A 15,791-nucleotide genomic window follows, 5' to 3' on the forward strand; every position below is an offset into this window, starting at 1 on the left:
ATAGATATCTGGGGTTCAGACAGGTAAGTAAGCTCATGAAGAGCTCAGAATGAGATCAACACGCAGCTCTTTAAATGGAGGATTTAAATCCCTATATACAACAATGTAGTGTGAGTAGAGTTAAATCCACTGTCAGCTGGGTCCATTTTTAGTGACCGTAGGCTGATTGATGAGCTGCATTTAGTACTGAAACTCCATAGAGAACACTGTAGCTGAGAGATCAAGCTCAGGTACAGTGATTCTCATTAATAATGTACTTTTTTTTTCTTTATATATATTTTTCTTCTACATAGAACATCATTTAATCTACTATTGACACACACCTATTTGTGGCCATGACTCACACTAGTTACTGACATTATTCTTGTAAACCGACATAATAAAAGTGAATTTTTAGACATTTAAACAGTACCCCCTATTGTCATCTCATTGGTCAGGGATTTTTCTCTATTTAACTCTATTTAAATTACTGAATACATGCCTACTGTTTCCAAAAGTGAACACCATGGGGACTCTCACAAGAATTTTTATTTATTTTTTAAATTCTTTATTTGTGATGTGGCAGCATAACAATGAAGTTGACAATTTTAAAGTGGCCACAGTTTTAGTTAGTATAGGCTGACAACTTCCATCAGTAATAGAAAATATTTTAGAACATGACACAGAAGGTGCAGCTGTAGACATGGCAATAAAGTATTAGACCCTGAGGCATCTACTCATTTCATTCATACTTCCACGTGTCCCCACATGCATTCTCTTTCACACTATTGCCCTCAGTCACACTTCCGCTATATACAGTACTGGGGTCAGTCACCAACCTGCCCGCCCAGTCCCCATACTTCATCAGACCTCCATCTTACCAGGAGTTGTTAGCGTCCTTATCATGCTTCCTCACCATTTACAGTGACATACGTGCCTTTCTCCTATGTATTAATTGCCCTGCTAATGACGTTATCTGAGTCTTAAACTGCCTAATGAAGAGAACCAACGAGAGCTATGCTCATCAAACAGGTATATGTTGCTCTGTAGAATGCCCAATTTTCTCTGCTACTTAAGTGATCCATATGGGTACCCTGTTTCGTCCGTAAGTCTGTGAGTCGTTATATGGAAGGAAATGATTTATTGCATGTCTCTATGGTAGGTCTCTGATCTGCTCACCTGGAGCATGCTATGGTCCTAACTTACCCCCTTCACCTTTCCCCATATGTTTAATCACTCGCACTTTCCATTCATTCCTCGTGACTCAGGATAGGGCCCTGTGGTAAAGCTACTGGGCGCGAAGTGCCCGTCTCTGAGTGGCCAAACGTAAAATAGTATATCAGCTTGCTTCTGGATATAATTTGAGAAAGGAAAAGAAAAGGAGCGACAACATGAGAAATAAAGATAAAACATTGTAAAAGTTGTACATCTATAATGGGCTTGTATCTCGCAAGGGCCTCAACTAGTCCCTGTTGGTAAATGCGCGGCCAGCACTCCCGTGCACGAACATTCTCCACCCCAGCGATACTCCCCTGCTCCTGGTTATCGCCCGCAGTGTTCGGGATCTTGCTACTCCCCTCTACCAGGGATAAGAGCTATGTTAGCTGAAGGTCTTGCGGGAATTTCTTGGGGTCCTCCTCAGCTGACAGCAAAAGGACTTTGTCCCCGTGTGGTACCATCAGAGTGCCTGACGGCCCTCATCGATATCTGATGTCGCAGTCCAGTAGCGGTCGAGTAATTGGCATGAACCTTCTCCGTTCCATCAGGGTCGTGAATGGTAAGTCGTCAAAAACTTTGATGTGGTAATTATCCACGTTTGTGGTAGGTGCCTTTCTCGAATGGGCCATGATTGCCGCTTTAACCGAAACATCCCAGGTGATGGCAATAATGTCCCTGGGGCCATCTGCAGTGGCGGACGTGGCTTTCCGAATTTTGAATGCAGCTGTAAATTGCCCATGCTTCACCTTCTTTCTTCGCCCCCATCGTTGTCACTACTTTGTTAGTGAACTCCAGTAGGGCCTCTGGGCCCACTTCTTCAGGGGCTCCGCAGATGCGCACATTTCTCTTACAGTGACATGCTTCCATCGTTGTTACAGTGTGGGTGAGTCCTATGAGTTGTTGGGATAGTGATGCCACCTGGGATCGAGTTTCAGTAAGTAGAGAGTCTCTTTCCCCTTCCCAGGTCTCTACTATGTTGAGACGCATTGTAATACCGGTCATCTCAAAACACACGCTAGCCAGATCAGACTTCCAGACCTCCCACAAATCAAGCAATAGCTTTTTAATATCGCCCTTAGTGTAGGGTGAGTCGTCTGAGTCCGATTCTTCTGATGAGCACACTGCGGTGATGGTTTGTATGGTCGAAGGGCCCTCTTCCTCTAGAGATGCTTCTTATTCACTGGAACTCTGGGGCCTACCAGGCGCCATTTTAGGCTGTGATGGCTGTTGTGGCCTTTCAAAGGATCGCCTGATATCAGGCAGGTAAGAGCCCTCTGGGCGGTTTAATCTTTTATTTTTTTGCCCCATCTCTCTGTCGGGGTATAAGCGTTGGTATTAACCTGGTTTATAGGCCTTAGTGCTGCAATATCATCACAATGTGGTGTATTAATTAGTGTGCTGAGCCGGAACTTCTCACCAACATGTCTTGTTAGCTGCTCTGCTGGCCACTCCCCCGTCACAAGAAATAGTTAAAGCTTTATTGAAGTGCAATTCTTTTAAACAGTTTGTGGTATTAAGTTTTATTTTTCTATTTTTACTTGCACATATCTTTGCTGCTTATTTTTTTTTTTTTTACATCTCATGAGTCCCACTGTAAAAATAGTATCTCAGCATCTCCTGAGTACAAGAATACCCCATATGTATAAATTTGCAAAGTAATAATCTTAATCCTATCCCTATTTTATTGTAAACAAAATTATAATCCCAAATCTAACCCCAAACCATACCCTGATTCAATGTCTAACCTTAATCCTAATCTTAATCCAAACCCTAGCAATAGTATTAGAAGGATCCCCTCTGCTGATGTCAGCAAAGAAATTCCCTTGCTTGCCCAAATCTTCATCTGAGCCCTAATCCTGTAATGAATTCCCAACCTAAATCATATAAAACTAATACTTATACTAAATAATGTTAATCCATAACCTGAATCTAATGCCAAAAAAGTTTTTCTTCTACCAATATGAGTACTGATGTTAGTAAAGTGAATTCTAAGATGAAAGAGAGTGGTATATTGCTGCCATCTACTGGATATTTTCAGTCTAACGGGCAGATAGATACTTGTTAAACTGAAAATAGTATTGTGATCGGTAATGGGCAACTGGAAAAGCACATAATCGATTAAAATACCACTGGGGCATGTAGGTCTCACCAACTGCACAGAGAAAATTGTTGTGGCTGAGTCTTTCTCAAGGAATTATAAGGGCTGTATGCACTTTTAGCACTGCATAAAGCTCATTAATCAGCCTAGGGCCACTAAAAATTGCATTTCAAAACAACATTTAGTTGCCAATTTACAATGCTTACTTTAAGCACAGCAAACAGAGCAGCAGTCAGTCTGGGGCCACTAATTCTGGCCCCAGTTATCAGATGGGAGCCCCAGGTATTGTTTCCAGTTACCAGCTGGGAATAGGTCCCTGGTGGTAAAATACCACATGATGGAATTATGTTGTCATGGGTCCTTAAGGAAAGCACATCCAGGACAGAATAATTCCATCATGCATCGTTAAGGGGTAAGCATCAATGTGTCTCTTTAAAGAGTGCTACTGTTTGTTTTTTTGGCTTTTTTAAAAACCATAATTTAATTTCATCTACCTGTCCTTGATTGAACCAGATGGCATCTACCAGTCCTTCTACAGCACCGTCTAGATCTGCTGTGTCAAACACAATGAAGGGTGACTTCCCACCCAGCTCTAGTGACAACTTCTTACCGGTCCCAGCTGTAGCTTTACGCAGAGTACGACCCACCTATAGAATAGAACGAAAAGAGAACATTGAACATTAGAAGACGAAAACATTTGGGAGGAAAGCACACAACTGTATTTAACCCCTTTTGGACCAAACTTCTGGAATAAAAGGTAATCATGACATGTCACATGTCATGTGTCCTTAAGGGGTTAAAGGCAACACTGTTCAAGTGAGCCTTTTCCATAGGTCTATTTCATATCTATACAAACACACACAACTGTCCTTGAGATTGCCTCCATGAGAGCAAATATTTGGGTATTCAATTAAATTTAGATCAGTAGACAAACATAAAAATAAGGTACACCTAGAAATGCCTAATGTGTTAGTGTGAAATATCACTGCAGTACCTCAGATTGTGAATTAAAACATGTTTCAGTTCAGTTATGAGTGAAAGGATTCCAAAGTATATGTGATCTAAATAATAAAAGTTGGATAAAATCTGATCTATGGCAAAGGTGCCATGCTATGTATAAAGTAGAACTGGAAACAGTCAAACCATAATTAGGCTTATTTAATATTTATTCAGTTCCAACGTGCTGTGCTTGTCGCGTCACTACTATTTATCCTACCCACTGCGTGGAAAAAGTCTAAATAGTAAAAAAGTGATTTGTCAGCTGACATGCTGAATAAAACTAACATAGCTAATGCAGCAGTAAAACATCCACATCGGCAACCATGTTTAGTAGAGCCAGAGTGCTGGTGCCTCAGAGACACCTGATGTTGGCTAAACAGTTTGAGCAAGAAGTGCGGAACAATGGCACAAGCTAATTACACCGTAACCACAACTTCAACAAGTAGCGATTATGGCGGCTCCTTTAAAACATGAAATGACCTTATCAGTTATTCACGGTTCTTGGTTTAGTGAATTATAAGTAGTTGTATTGACAACAGTTGCCAATAGGGACAGGTACAAAAGAGCTAACATGTAAAAACTCCCTAAACGTCACTAATACCATAGCAACAAAATATCGAAAACACCTAAAAATGTTAATCTCAAACAATCCAATATGTATATATAACAGATACACGATATGTGTGTTTTTTTACCTCCGTGGAACCAGTGAATGCTACTTTGTCAACATTGGGATGGACGGCAAGCTTTTCCCCGAATGCCCCGTTGCCAGTGACTACATTGAAAACCCCTGGAGGTAACCCGGCCTCGGCACAGATCTCTGCCAGAAGAAGTGCTGTCAGCCGTGTGTAAGTGGCTGGCTTTAATACCACAGTGTTACCTGAAGACAAAAAAAAGTGAGATTTGCTTTGAACTCCATGATTTAATCACGTTGATTTTTATACGGTCAGTAATTAAGCTTGGTTAAATGGTAAGCCTGTAACAAGTTACAATTCAGGGACCCCTTTAGTAAAGGGGCTCTCTCAACTAACTGAGCCTAACTCCTAAATCCCATTATGTCATTCCAACAGTTTTCCTAGGGTTATAGAAACTCTGCATTACGCTCATCTCAACTTCTGCCAACGAGAATGTATTCTTTTACATTTTCTATAATTCACGACCAACTTCATAAAATGTTACACTCATTGCAATTAGGCTATTACCCTAATTTGCGTATCACCTCCGCATTAGTTAACTCAACAGTTTAATAATATGAAAATATGTAGTAATCATATGACAGGCATTTTATAGTTGTATAGTGTTCAGAATTGCAGTATCACGTTTTCAACTTTAGTTTTCTTTTGTGTACTTACATTTTAGCATTATGAAGGGGCATTTGTACACAAACCCTTTCTTTTATGTAACCCACACCCTATTGTCATTTTGTATATGATTATCTGTGACCTCTAAACAAGCGTTGGATTGAGGAAGTCCGGGCAACACACGGAAGAAACGCATAGGGTTGAGCTGTAGCAGAGAGTTGATTTTATTTTATTGTTTCTTTATTATTTTGATTGGTTTATAATACATTTTTGGAATTTAAGGCAAAAATCCAGCCAATGACAACATCTTCTGAGATTTGATATGCCTTGATACCACTGCAATTTTGTAAGTGTAACCCATTAAAGTACGAAGTCCTTTATATACTGTCAACACTTATTATATTTTTTTCCCACTCTCTCCTACATGCCCTTTATCGTGCCTGAGGATATTCAGTCATCTTATATCATGTGATGCTCCTACAATCAATCATATGCTTGTGAGTGCAATTTAAAGCGCACTGTTTAAAGGTGTATTAACTATACTACTCTATGAGATTTCATTTCCTTCCATTGTAGATGTTTTCTGTGTTTATATACTGCATTGAAAAGACATGATATATAAAAAATATATATGCCATTAATAATAAAATGAATGTGCAAAAGGAGTATGAAAAAAAATCAGTTTTTTTTTACATGAAAATGGTTAAGAATCAAATTAAAGCCATAATGTTGACATCAACATTTAAACCAGGATCTCCCAATAACAGGGAGAAAGAGTCAGCGCTAAATAACAAGATAAAAAGTGGCAACCCAAAAAAGAGAATCCCTCAAGACCCTTAATGAAACAAGCTAAAAGATGTGAAGGGGGTAAGGGCTGTGCTAAGGGCTAATAGCAGTAGTCTATAACAATGGAAACCAGGCCAAATGGTCTAAAATGGATAAACAACAACAAGTAGGCCTATGTAGATAATAAAAAATGGTAGAGAGTAAAAAGTCTCACTTAAGACAACAGAATAAATTAGGGGTTGATCCGTCCGGATAATAAAATACAAAATGTAAAAGTCAATAAAAAGTAATGTTAAAGTCTCATTGATATATCTGGATAGGGTAGGGGTACAATCCTCAGGAGTTGATCCATCCGGATGGTTAAAATATGTGGAGAGACAAAGGGAAAACACGGCAAACAGCCGATAGTGTGATATAGTTAAGATCCAATGGTAAAATAAATAAAAGGAAGATAATACACTCAATGGTGAGCGTTCTAACCAGCTCTGGGGTGAATATAGCGGTATAATCCCCGCTAGAGGATATAGTGGAGAGGTGCGTCCGTCAATCCGGTCTGGTTATTCAGTGCTCCAGGATATATAAAAAACAGCAATGGTGCTTTCAATATATAAGGGATGAGTAACAAAATATATATATAAAATATACTCACAAGTATAGAGCAGAAGGTACTGCTGCTCTATTGACACAGCGTTGGTGGAATGATCCCCACCTAGGATTGCTTGAGTTCAGGATAAAATAAAATGTCTTAAGTTTATATATCCATTGGGATTCATGTTGACACACCTGTTTCACTATATCCCCCTTTCTACTTTCATGTTGAACTAATCCCAAAACATAAAAAATGCTTAAAGAGAAGATCAAAGAGAGCACAGTTTGTACAGTGTCTAGGTACACTGTGTTTTACATTTTTCTCCGTAATGGCCCGTTGATGTTCCAAGATGCGTTCCTTAAGGGCTCTGATTGTACGTCCCACAGGGACATTGTAATAAATAAACCACATTTTTAGTGGAACAATTTATAAAGTGCTTAATTTTGTAGGTCTGTTTGGTTGCAAAAGCTTCTAAATTCCTTAATTGAACTGGGAAGATGTTTACATATCTTGCAGTGCCCATATTTGAAAAAGCCATTGGGTTTAGGAAAGAAAGTAGAGTTTTGTTCATCAATGGATGGTAGAAGGCTGGGTGCTTAATGGGATTTAAAATTCCTGTCTTTATTTTAAATGACTTTAGGTCTAGGAGGTAAAATTTCCCTTTAAAACATCATCCTGCAATAAAACTGGCCAACATTTATTAAGTGCTTTTTCTATTCATTTGGATTTTCTATTAAATTGTGTGTTAAAAGACAAACTAAAATCTATTTTATCTCTATTTGGTCTGTTAACCCAGGTTTCACGTTTTTTCCTACACAGTCATACAAGGTCTCTAGTATTATTCAACAAGCCTTTTGGGGTAATGCAGGTCGGAGAATCTTCTTTCCAAAAATTCGGCTTGGGATTCAAAGTCCTCGCCCCTGACACAGTTGCGACTTATGCGCATGAACCTTTAGGTATATTTGTTAACCACTGATGATGGTGGCAACTTTTAAAATCAATAAAACTATTCTTATCAGTAGGTTTAAAATAGGTCCTATAGCAAATTTTGTATTGTTCAATAAAAAAATAAAATTAATGTCCAAAAAATTAATGTTAATGATTTGGATATCCGGGTTATATTTCAGACCCTGATCATTATTTATATATTAAAAATTTAGACAATTCAGACTGCACCATCTCAAATAATAATGACGTCATCTATAAAACGTTTCTAGAGCACCAGGTTTGACGTCCAGCTATACTCGGCCCAGATCTTATCATTCTCCCATGTGGCCATAAAGAGATTGGCATAGCTGGGCGCAAACCTGGTGCCCATGGAGTTACCACAAATCTGAAGGTAAAACCTATTCTCAAATAAAAAAATTATTGTTAGTAAGAATAAAATTCATGCAGTCCAATATAAAGTTGTTCTGTTTTTCGTCCATACTTTGATCTTGTTCTAATACCTTCCTAATGGTTAGCAGACCTTTTTGGTGGTGTGGGGATATTTATGGGATAATAATAGTAAACAGTTGAGAATTGCCCACTATTTCAATTCTCAGATCCCAAAGATCGTTATCGTGTAAGTGAAATGTATTCCATATAAATAAAATTACAATTTGTTATAAAAATAGATGCAATTTATTGTGAAAATTTAAATATTAATAATAATAAGTAACATGCGTGACAATAATCAATGAAAATTCAGTATAACATAGTATGCAATACAATATGGTAATGTAAAAACATCTTCCAATGGCTAAGACAAGATTTATGACTGTCTTTCACAGAGAAACGAAAGTGAAACTTACACACAGACACAGAGCTGCAGCTTAAGGCCATACAACTTTAGCTGACAGTTAGAATAACCCTTTCAATGCTGGCTAGACCTCCTAGGTAATTAAGACCTATTCTCATGTGATTTTACATAAAATAACAATTAAACCAGTTCATTAGTCACTTCCTGGAACCATCCAATAAGAGAAATCTACCATGTTCTATAAGCAGAATTTTAACTTGCCTAAACAGATATTTTATCTTATTTTAGAGCAAATCAATACACCTGGATAAATATCACGATATGCTAACATGTGATATGTCACATAAATACATACTTATTCTAATTCCAACTGCAACATGGAATGGTTATAAATATATACTTATTAGTTAACTAAGATTTCTAAATATCGAAATCTGATCGTGATTTATCCAGTCATATATCATGCTATTAGAAAATTTTAATTAAATTAGATTAATTAAATGAAACCAGTATAATTACCAGTTGAGTAGATTTTCTTATCAGATATTCTCAGGTAGTTAAGTGTCAAGGAATGTTTCTTTCTCGCTCTCACTCTGCTTTTCTTTCTTAGCCTGCTTTCGACTGCCTTGCCCTTTGCTTTCTCTGCATACCTCTCTCTTCCCTTTGTCTTAACTTTTAAAGGAAAAATTCACTAGGTGATAGACCAATAGAAACACTGGAGGTGTGGTTACCTTCCAGATAACAATTTAAGTATTTGGTCTATAGAGGGCAGTCTCGTCCCACTAAACATACCTATCCAGGAAAGAGTTAACTTTTCCTGGTGGCTATTTTGACGTCATTTACCTTATCTTTATGGTTGTCTATAACTTACGTTTTCGGTCAGTCCAAAGAGTTTTTTTTTTTTTAGGCTTTCTTCAGACTATGTGTCTCCAATTCCTGCTGTAATTTCTAATATGACAGTTATAACTAAGTATGACCCCTAAACTTACAATGGGACGTTATACAATATCGAAAGTAAAATTAAATTATTTAATCTTCTCTGTCACAAATGTCTGGGTTTAGAATTGATTATATTCCATTAGCATTTAGACAGTCTGTCCATCCCCTGTTCTCATCTCTTATTAACAGGTTTGTATATACTAAGCATTCCTTAGCTCTGGCAAAGTGGTTAGTTTTACAGAAAGGATAGAAATCTTGTGTCTTTTGTTAACTTGAAAATAACAAAATGGAGTCTGGTCTGTTCAGAGTGACTCAGAATATACACTTTTAATTTCTATCATAGCACAAAATGTCTGCCGATATAAATACCAGTGTATGGCAGTGTATAAAGACGACACATCAGCCGTAGCCCATATGTAACTGTTCTTCCATTGTATGTCCTTAAAATGATGCTGAGGATAGGTCATGTGTCTTTAATAAAAGATTTACTTTTAGGTACATATTTCTATAGGAAACATATTGGTACAGATTAGCTGTTAAGCTACCAATGCCACTTACAATAGGTCTGCCTGGTGTTATTTTAGGGATTTATGGACCTTGGGTAGATAAAATGTGGCCAGTCTAGGGTGAGGAAAAAATACATATTTGAATTCATTTTGACTTAGGATATCCTGATCCTTCCCATCATTTAATAAATAAATGAAGAAGTTTAGTGGTATATTCTACAACGGGATCATTGGGTAACAAGCAATACGTGGAGTTGTCTCCAAGGAGTCTCATGGCCTCTGTTATGTAGTCTCCATGATCCAATATAACCACTGCACCGGCTTTATCGGCCTCCTTGAAGACATCATCACGTCTATCGCATAATCTTTTAAAAGCTGATCGTTCCCTATTGTTCAAGTTGTTATTGGGACATATCTTTGATTCAATAGCCTCAAATTCTTTAAGAAGCATATTGCTGAAGACCTGTAGATATTCTCCTCTATCGTGAACTGGGTAGAATTTGGATTTAGGTTTAAAATTGGTGTGAAAAAATGGATCCCTATCAAGTCCAATGCCATGACAGGAATAGGTCTTTTTAAAAGGTGTCTTTTCATGGTTAATTTCTGCAAGTATTTTTGAGCATCCATGAATAAATTAAAACCATCCGGGTTGGTGCTGTGTGCAAATTTTAATCCTTTGGCTAAAATATTCAATTCCTGTGTGTCAAAATGGGCCTGGGATAAATTTATAATATCTTCCTGCATGGTCTCACAGATCTTTGTTGTTCTCGATAATTGGGATCTGGTCTCTCTCCCTCCTCCTCCACCTCTGGTTGATCCATTCCTCTTCTCCTTTTGAGTGGGGACTGGAGTGCCAGAAAGCGGTTGGAGTGACGGAGAGACCCCTTGGTCTGATTTGGTCTGGGGGGGGGCGATGATTGGTGTTCCACTGGTCTAAATAAACCCCTATTGAGTTGTTAGGGGATATCCAGCCCTCTCACGAATAGGGAAGGGGATCGATAATTTCTACTCCTTACATTTGTATAATTCCTGTTATATTTATTTCTCTAGGACTGAGAGCCCGGTGTAAATTATGTTTTGGGTTTTATTCCTATTGGAATAATGGAATGATCTATTGGTGTGGCCTGCTCTTTGTGAAGGATAACTTTTGGCTTGATTGTTATATCCTTGGTATCCAACATATTGTTTAACAGGTTTAATTAGAAAAATACCTTTCAATTCTCTCTTTAATTTGTAATCATCCTGATCTCTAATTTTGAATTTTTATTTTCTATTAATGTATCTTCCAATTCCTTGATATTTTGTTTAATTTCACCATTCTTAATGTCTATCTCATCAGTAGTGAAGTGTGAATGAATGCAGAATGAAGCAGCCATTCACTTTGAGCATGTGTGACTACTTAGATGCCGCTGTACATGCGAGCAGCCATTTTTTTGGTGTCCATGAGTGGGGCTGGTGAAGATACCGGCAAACAATATTTATGTTGATTAAAATGTTAATTGTTCATTTTTATGCGCATTTTATTATTGTGTTCTTCCCCCACACGATGGCTAGTCCGGATAATGAATACAATGGTTAGTCACTGGATTATATATCCAGAAGACATAACCTAATGGCTACCAAATTGGTCTCTATATATGATCTCATTGGCCATGTTTTTGGTCGGAATTTGTTTATAAATTGGTGGGGTTTATAAGTCTGAATGGTGTGGCCTACATCTAAGCTCTTCCTAGAAAACGTCCTGAGGACGAAACCGGTTGGACACATACGGAGCCTCCATAACACTCTCTTCACTCTATTTGGGACATCCTTTTCTAGAACTCACTCATTTATCACCCCTTGGGATCCAGAACCTTGGTGCATTCAGGAGCTGATTTAGAACATCTTGGAGTCCCTTTGTGGCAGGTCTTTTGACCTATTGATGTGCCTTTCTGGCCACTGTTAGTGGCGGACCACTTGTGATGATTAAATGCTGGAATATCATTTCCTAACTGGAGTACTACCAGTATATTTCGGGAGACTGATAACCAGTGTATGTATATTATCTCATTGGTGATCCTCACACATGTAATTGCAGCACACCACACCATTCCTTTTGTCTTTTGTGTTTATCACCTTTTTTGGGAGTTAACTGGTGTGTTGATAACAACAAGGAGACTCACTATACTTTGTGTGCTTTTACATATTAATAAAGAGATGTGTAGACTTAACACACCACAAGGTGGTAGTGTTTAAAATAAAATTGGATTAAACATGTAGCTTGTGTTCATACCAACATGAGCAAGAGTTCCATGGGGGAAGGAGATGGAGAGAAATCTCTATATCATATTAAAGAACTTTTAAAATTACAATTAAACAGTTAATCCAAACAATAAAAAAAAATGTTTTTAAAAATGTAAAAAAATAAAATTAGATTTTTTTTTAATGGAATAACCCTTTTTGACATGGTTTTCCCTATCAAATTTTTTTTTAAAGAAGTAAAGATAAAAACTTATTTGCACGGGTGTGATCGGCCGAGCACCTAACCAGACATCTCTGGAGCTCTGCTGAGACTCCGCAATACAGCAGAAAAATTAACCAACAGATGGAAAACGTACTGCACCCCCAAATGACACAATGGGGCACAAATACAGAAAGCAAAAATGCCCGGAAGGTCCCCAGATATCAGGCTCTCTTTCAAGAGGCCCGCGCCACGACTAGCACCCAAGATAGCATCCAAGGCCCAGAGCGAGTAGGAAACCTCGGAGGAATCCCAGAAGGATCTCTAACCATGCCTCGAACCAGCAGAGTCTACCAGCCCTCTGAGTCGTATGACAACTCGTCTCCATTCACTAAGGAAGACATTAAAAGGCTCCTGAGAGAGGTCTGGAAATCACAGACCTAGATTGGGGTGATTAATCAGAAAGTTCAAGCAGTGTAGGTGAGGGAGGGATGGCCAACTGCAGGAAGCAAAGAGCCAGATAAAAGGGCTCTTTCAGCAAATCCAACAACTGAACCGTGCAGTAGCCTAACTGGACTACCGACCCAGACACCGGAACGTCTGCCTCCGAGGAATTCCAGAGGAGTTAGGAGGAGAAGAGCCAATTCAATTTGCACAGAGGCTGATCTCCTCAATGGGCATCAAGTGGAGTGCATTAAGTTGTAGTGGTTCTGGTGATTATAGTGTCTCTTTAAGAATTGTGTTTTTGACATTGAAAAAAATCTGGCTCCTAACTTGTTTTGATGGCTCCTAGATTCCAAGCAAGTTTGTAAAGCCCTGTATCCAAAGAAATTAAAATCGAGCCCCAAGTTATAAAAATGCAGAGTCCTATTGAAATCTGCACTTTTATAAATTGAAAAGGAAAACAAGATACACACTACACACATAAAGCATGTATATTATGTGGTGGTCATCTATTAGGAGTATTTACCACGGGGTGTTAAGATGGAAGCATGATCAAATAAGAATTACAGGTGAATTCTAAGAAGTCCGTTCATTAACAGTGACACAGAATTTGGCTCAACACCTATATATGTTTACTTCTAAATACATATTCTTTCTTTATATAAACATTTCTGATTAGACAATAATTACATAAAATAAAAAAACAAACATTCTTCTAGGATGTTTCATATATAATAAAATTGTAAATAAAAAAAATAAAAAACATTTGTGAGCAACTAATATGAAACAATAACATTCAGTATATAAACAGCGAAAAAACTAGAAGTACTTTATTACCCATTGCAAGAGCTGGACATATTTTCCAAGTAAGTAACATGAGAGGAAAATTCCATGGAACAATCGCAGCAACAACACCTAGTATAGGAAACAAACACGTATTTTAATTTCATTTAATGCAGGAGTTTACAGAACTGCACACTTCCAAATTAAGGTCATGTTATGTTTTAATCTATAAGACAGGCATCTTTAGTTGTAGAAACCTAAAAGTGCCTTTTAAGACCTAGGAAAGGTCATGAAAAAACCTGAATGCCAGCTCACCAAAGAATATTGTGAGCATCTAATTGTCACAGTATTTGGATGAAAAAAAACAAACTGAGTGGGCAGTCAGACCCAGTAAGTATTCGTGCATGGTACAAGTGTAGATCTGCACTCTAGGGGTATCAAGCGTAGTGTGCTATGACTTCCATGTAAGTGAGAGTTGCAATATGGCTCATGCACGTGAGTACAGGTTGCGTATCATATGGCACAGGATGTGGGATTTCTAGATTTTGGTTTTATTGAAAGGCTCCAAGAACCAGATAGAAGTTACCATTACCTCTATGACTCACTTACCCTGGAACCTTTAAAATATTGTGGAGTTGGGCATAGACATGAATAAAAATAAACATATAAGAATTACCTAAAAATGTTAGATTACATTTCAGCCCACTGCAATTACATTCAACCCTTACAGACTCACCAAGAGGCTTCCAACCATTCATTTCTGTGTCTCTGAGCTGTGCCCACCCAGCGTGATGATAAAAATGTCGAACAACAAGTGGCACGTCACAGTCACGGGATTCTCTTATAGGCTTCCCATTGTCCATGCTCTCCACCACGCTAAGCAACCGCTGGTGTTTCTGTATAGTGCGTGCAATGCTGAGGAATAAAACGTAAATCAATGTCATGGATTTCATCTATTATGTGAATAACAATCCCGCCATAAACATTGAGAAAAATATTTGAATGCCAGTGGAAAAGCTTTACAAACATATTACTACTAATAAAAAAATAAATACCGATAAAAATCGAAAAAATATGTCCAAAAATTTTTTGTTTTTTTTAAATACAAATATAAAAAATATCAGAAACTAAATTGCTAGTGTTCCCTGTTGCAGCACATCTCACATTGATGTCACAGGTTTATGCCACCTTTATGTTATATGATTACCCTAAGTAATTGTAGTTTACAAACATCTTTACAGTTGAGCTTAGCAATCATTATGTTATAGAAATCAGGGGTAGACTGTGACATGCCATAGATTAGCCGTTTCCTTCTTGAGTATTTCTTAAAAAAAAATATTGATTGAGCGAGGATGAAAAGTCATATCTCAGAAATCTGGGTAACTACAACAAGCACCCGTTTCGTACTGGACCATTAGCAGGCAATCAAATAAACAGAGGTACAGAGTTGCTTGATTCCTATGTGCCTGGGTTTTTGTACTACTACACACCTCAACAGTTTGTAGCCTTGGGTCACTCGACAGAACACACTGGCATAATGATCATGCTAATCAATTTGTTTTACTGTTCCAATCGGTTTTTTTTTTTTTTGTTTTTTTTTGCTGATCCCTTTATTGCAGTTACAAATTTTACAGTTTTCAAAATTAGGGTACATGAATAAAATTCAGTTGGAATGCTATGTTTTAGTGCAGGTACGGTCAAGAGGTAAACCACGAACTATTGTAGAACTACAACTCTCATGATGCTTTGCCCCCTTTGTTGAAGAGATATTTTAAATTTGCAGCCCAATTTAGAAGTGTCTACTTAATGCTTGGCAGTTTATATTATTGCAAAGAATAGGGATAAACAATAACTGCAACTCACATCCAGATATAAGGAAAGAGTATTCTTTCCAATTGTGCTTACATTTAAAAAGACAATATCTAGTGCTGTCTCAATGCCATCAACAATTAGCTTTTAAATTATAGG

General features: G+C 37.8%; 1 protein-coding gene across 1 annotated transcript in view; it reads right to left on the reverse strand.

Moving 5' to 3' along the window:
• The window catches only part of ALDH16A1 (aldehyde dehydrogenase 16 family member A1), a 95,741-nt gene that overhangs the window by 60,121 nt on the left and 19,829 nt on the right, over positions 1–15,791 (reverse strand). Inside the window, exons 4-7 of the mRNA XM_063436967.1 lie at positions 14,560–14,738; positions 13,878–13,955; positions 4,990–5,174; positions 3,790–3,942 (exon numbers count right to left, since the gene is read on the reverse strand). Coding sequence (XP_063293037.1) covers positions 3,790–3,942; positions 4,990–5,174; positions 13,878–13,955; positions 14,560–14,738 — 595 coding nt within the window. The remainder of the gene's footprint in view (positions 1–3,789; positions 3,943–4,989; positions 5,175–13,877; positions 13,956–14,559; positions 14,739–15,791) is intronic.

The sequence above is a fragment of the Pelobates fuscus genome, chromosome 11, assembly GCF_036172605.1.
Source record: "Pelobates fuscus isolate aPelFus1 chromosome 11, aPelFus1.pri, whole genome shotgun sequence".
Classification (NCBI taxonomy): Eukaryota; Metazoa; Chordata; class Amphibia; order Anura; family Pelobatidae; genus Pelobates; species Pelobates fuscus.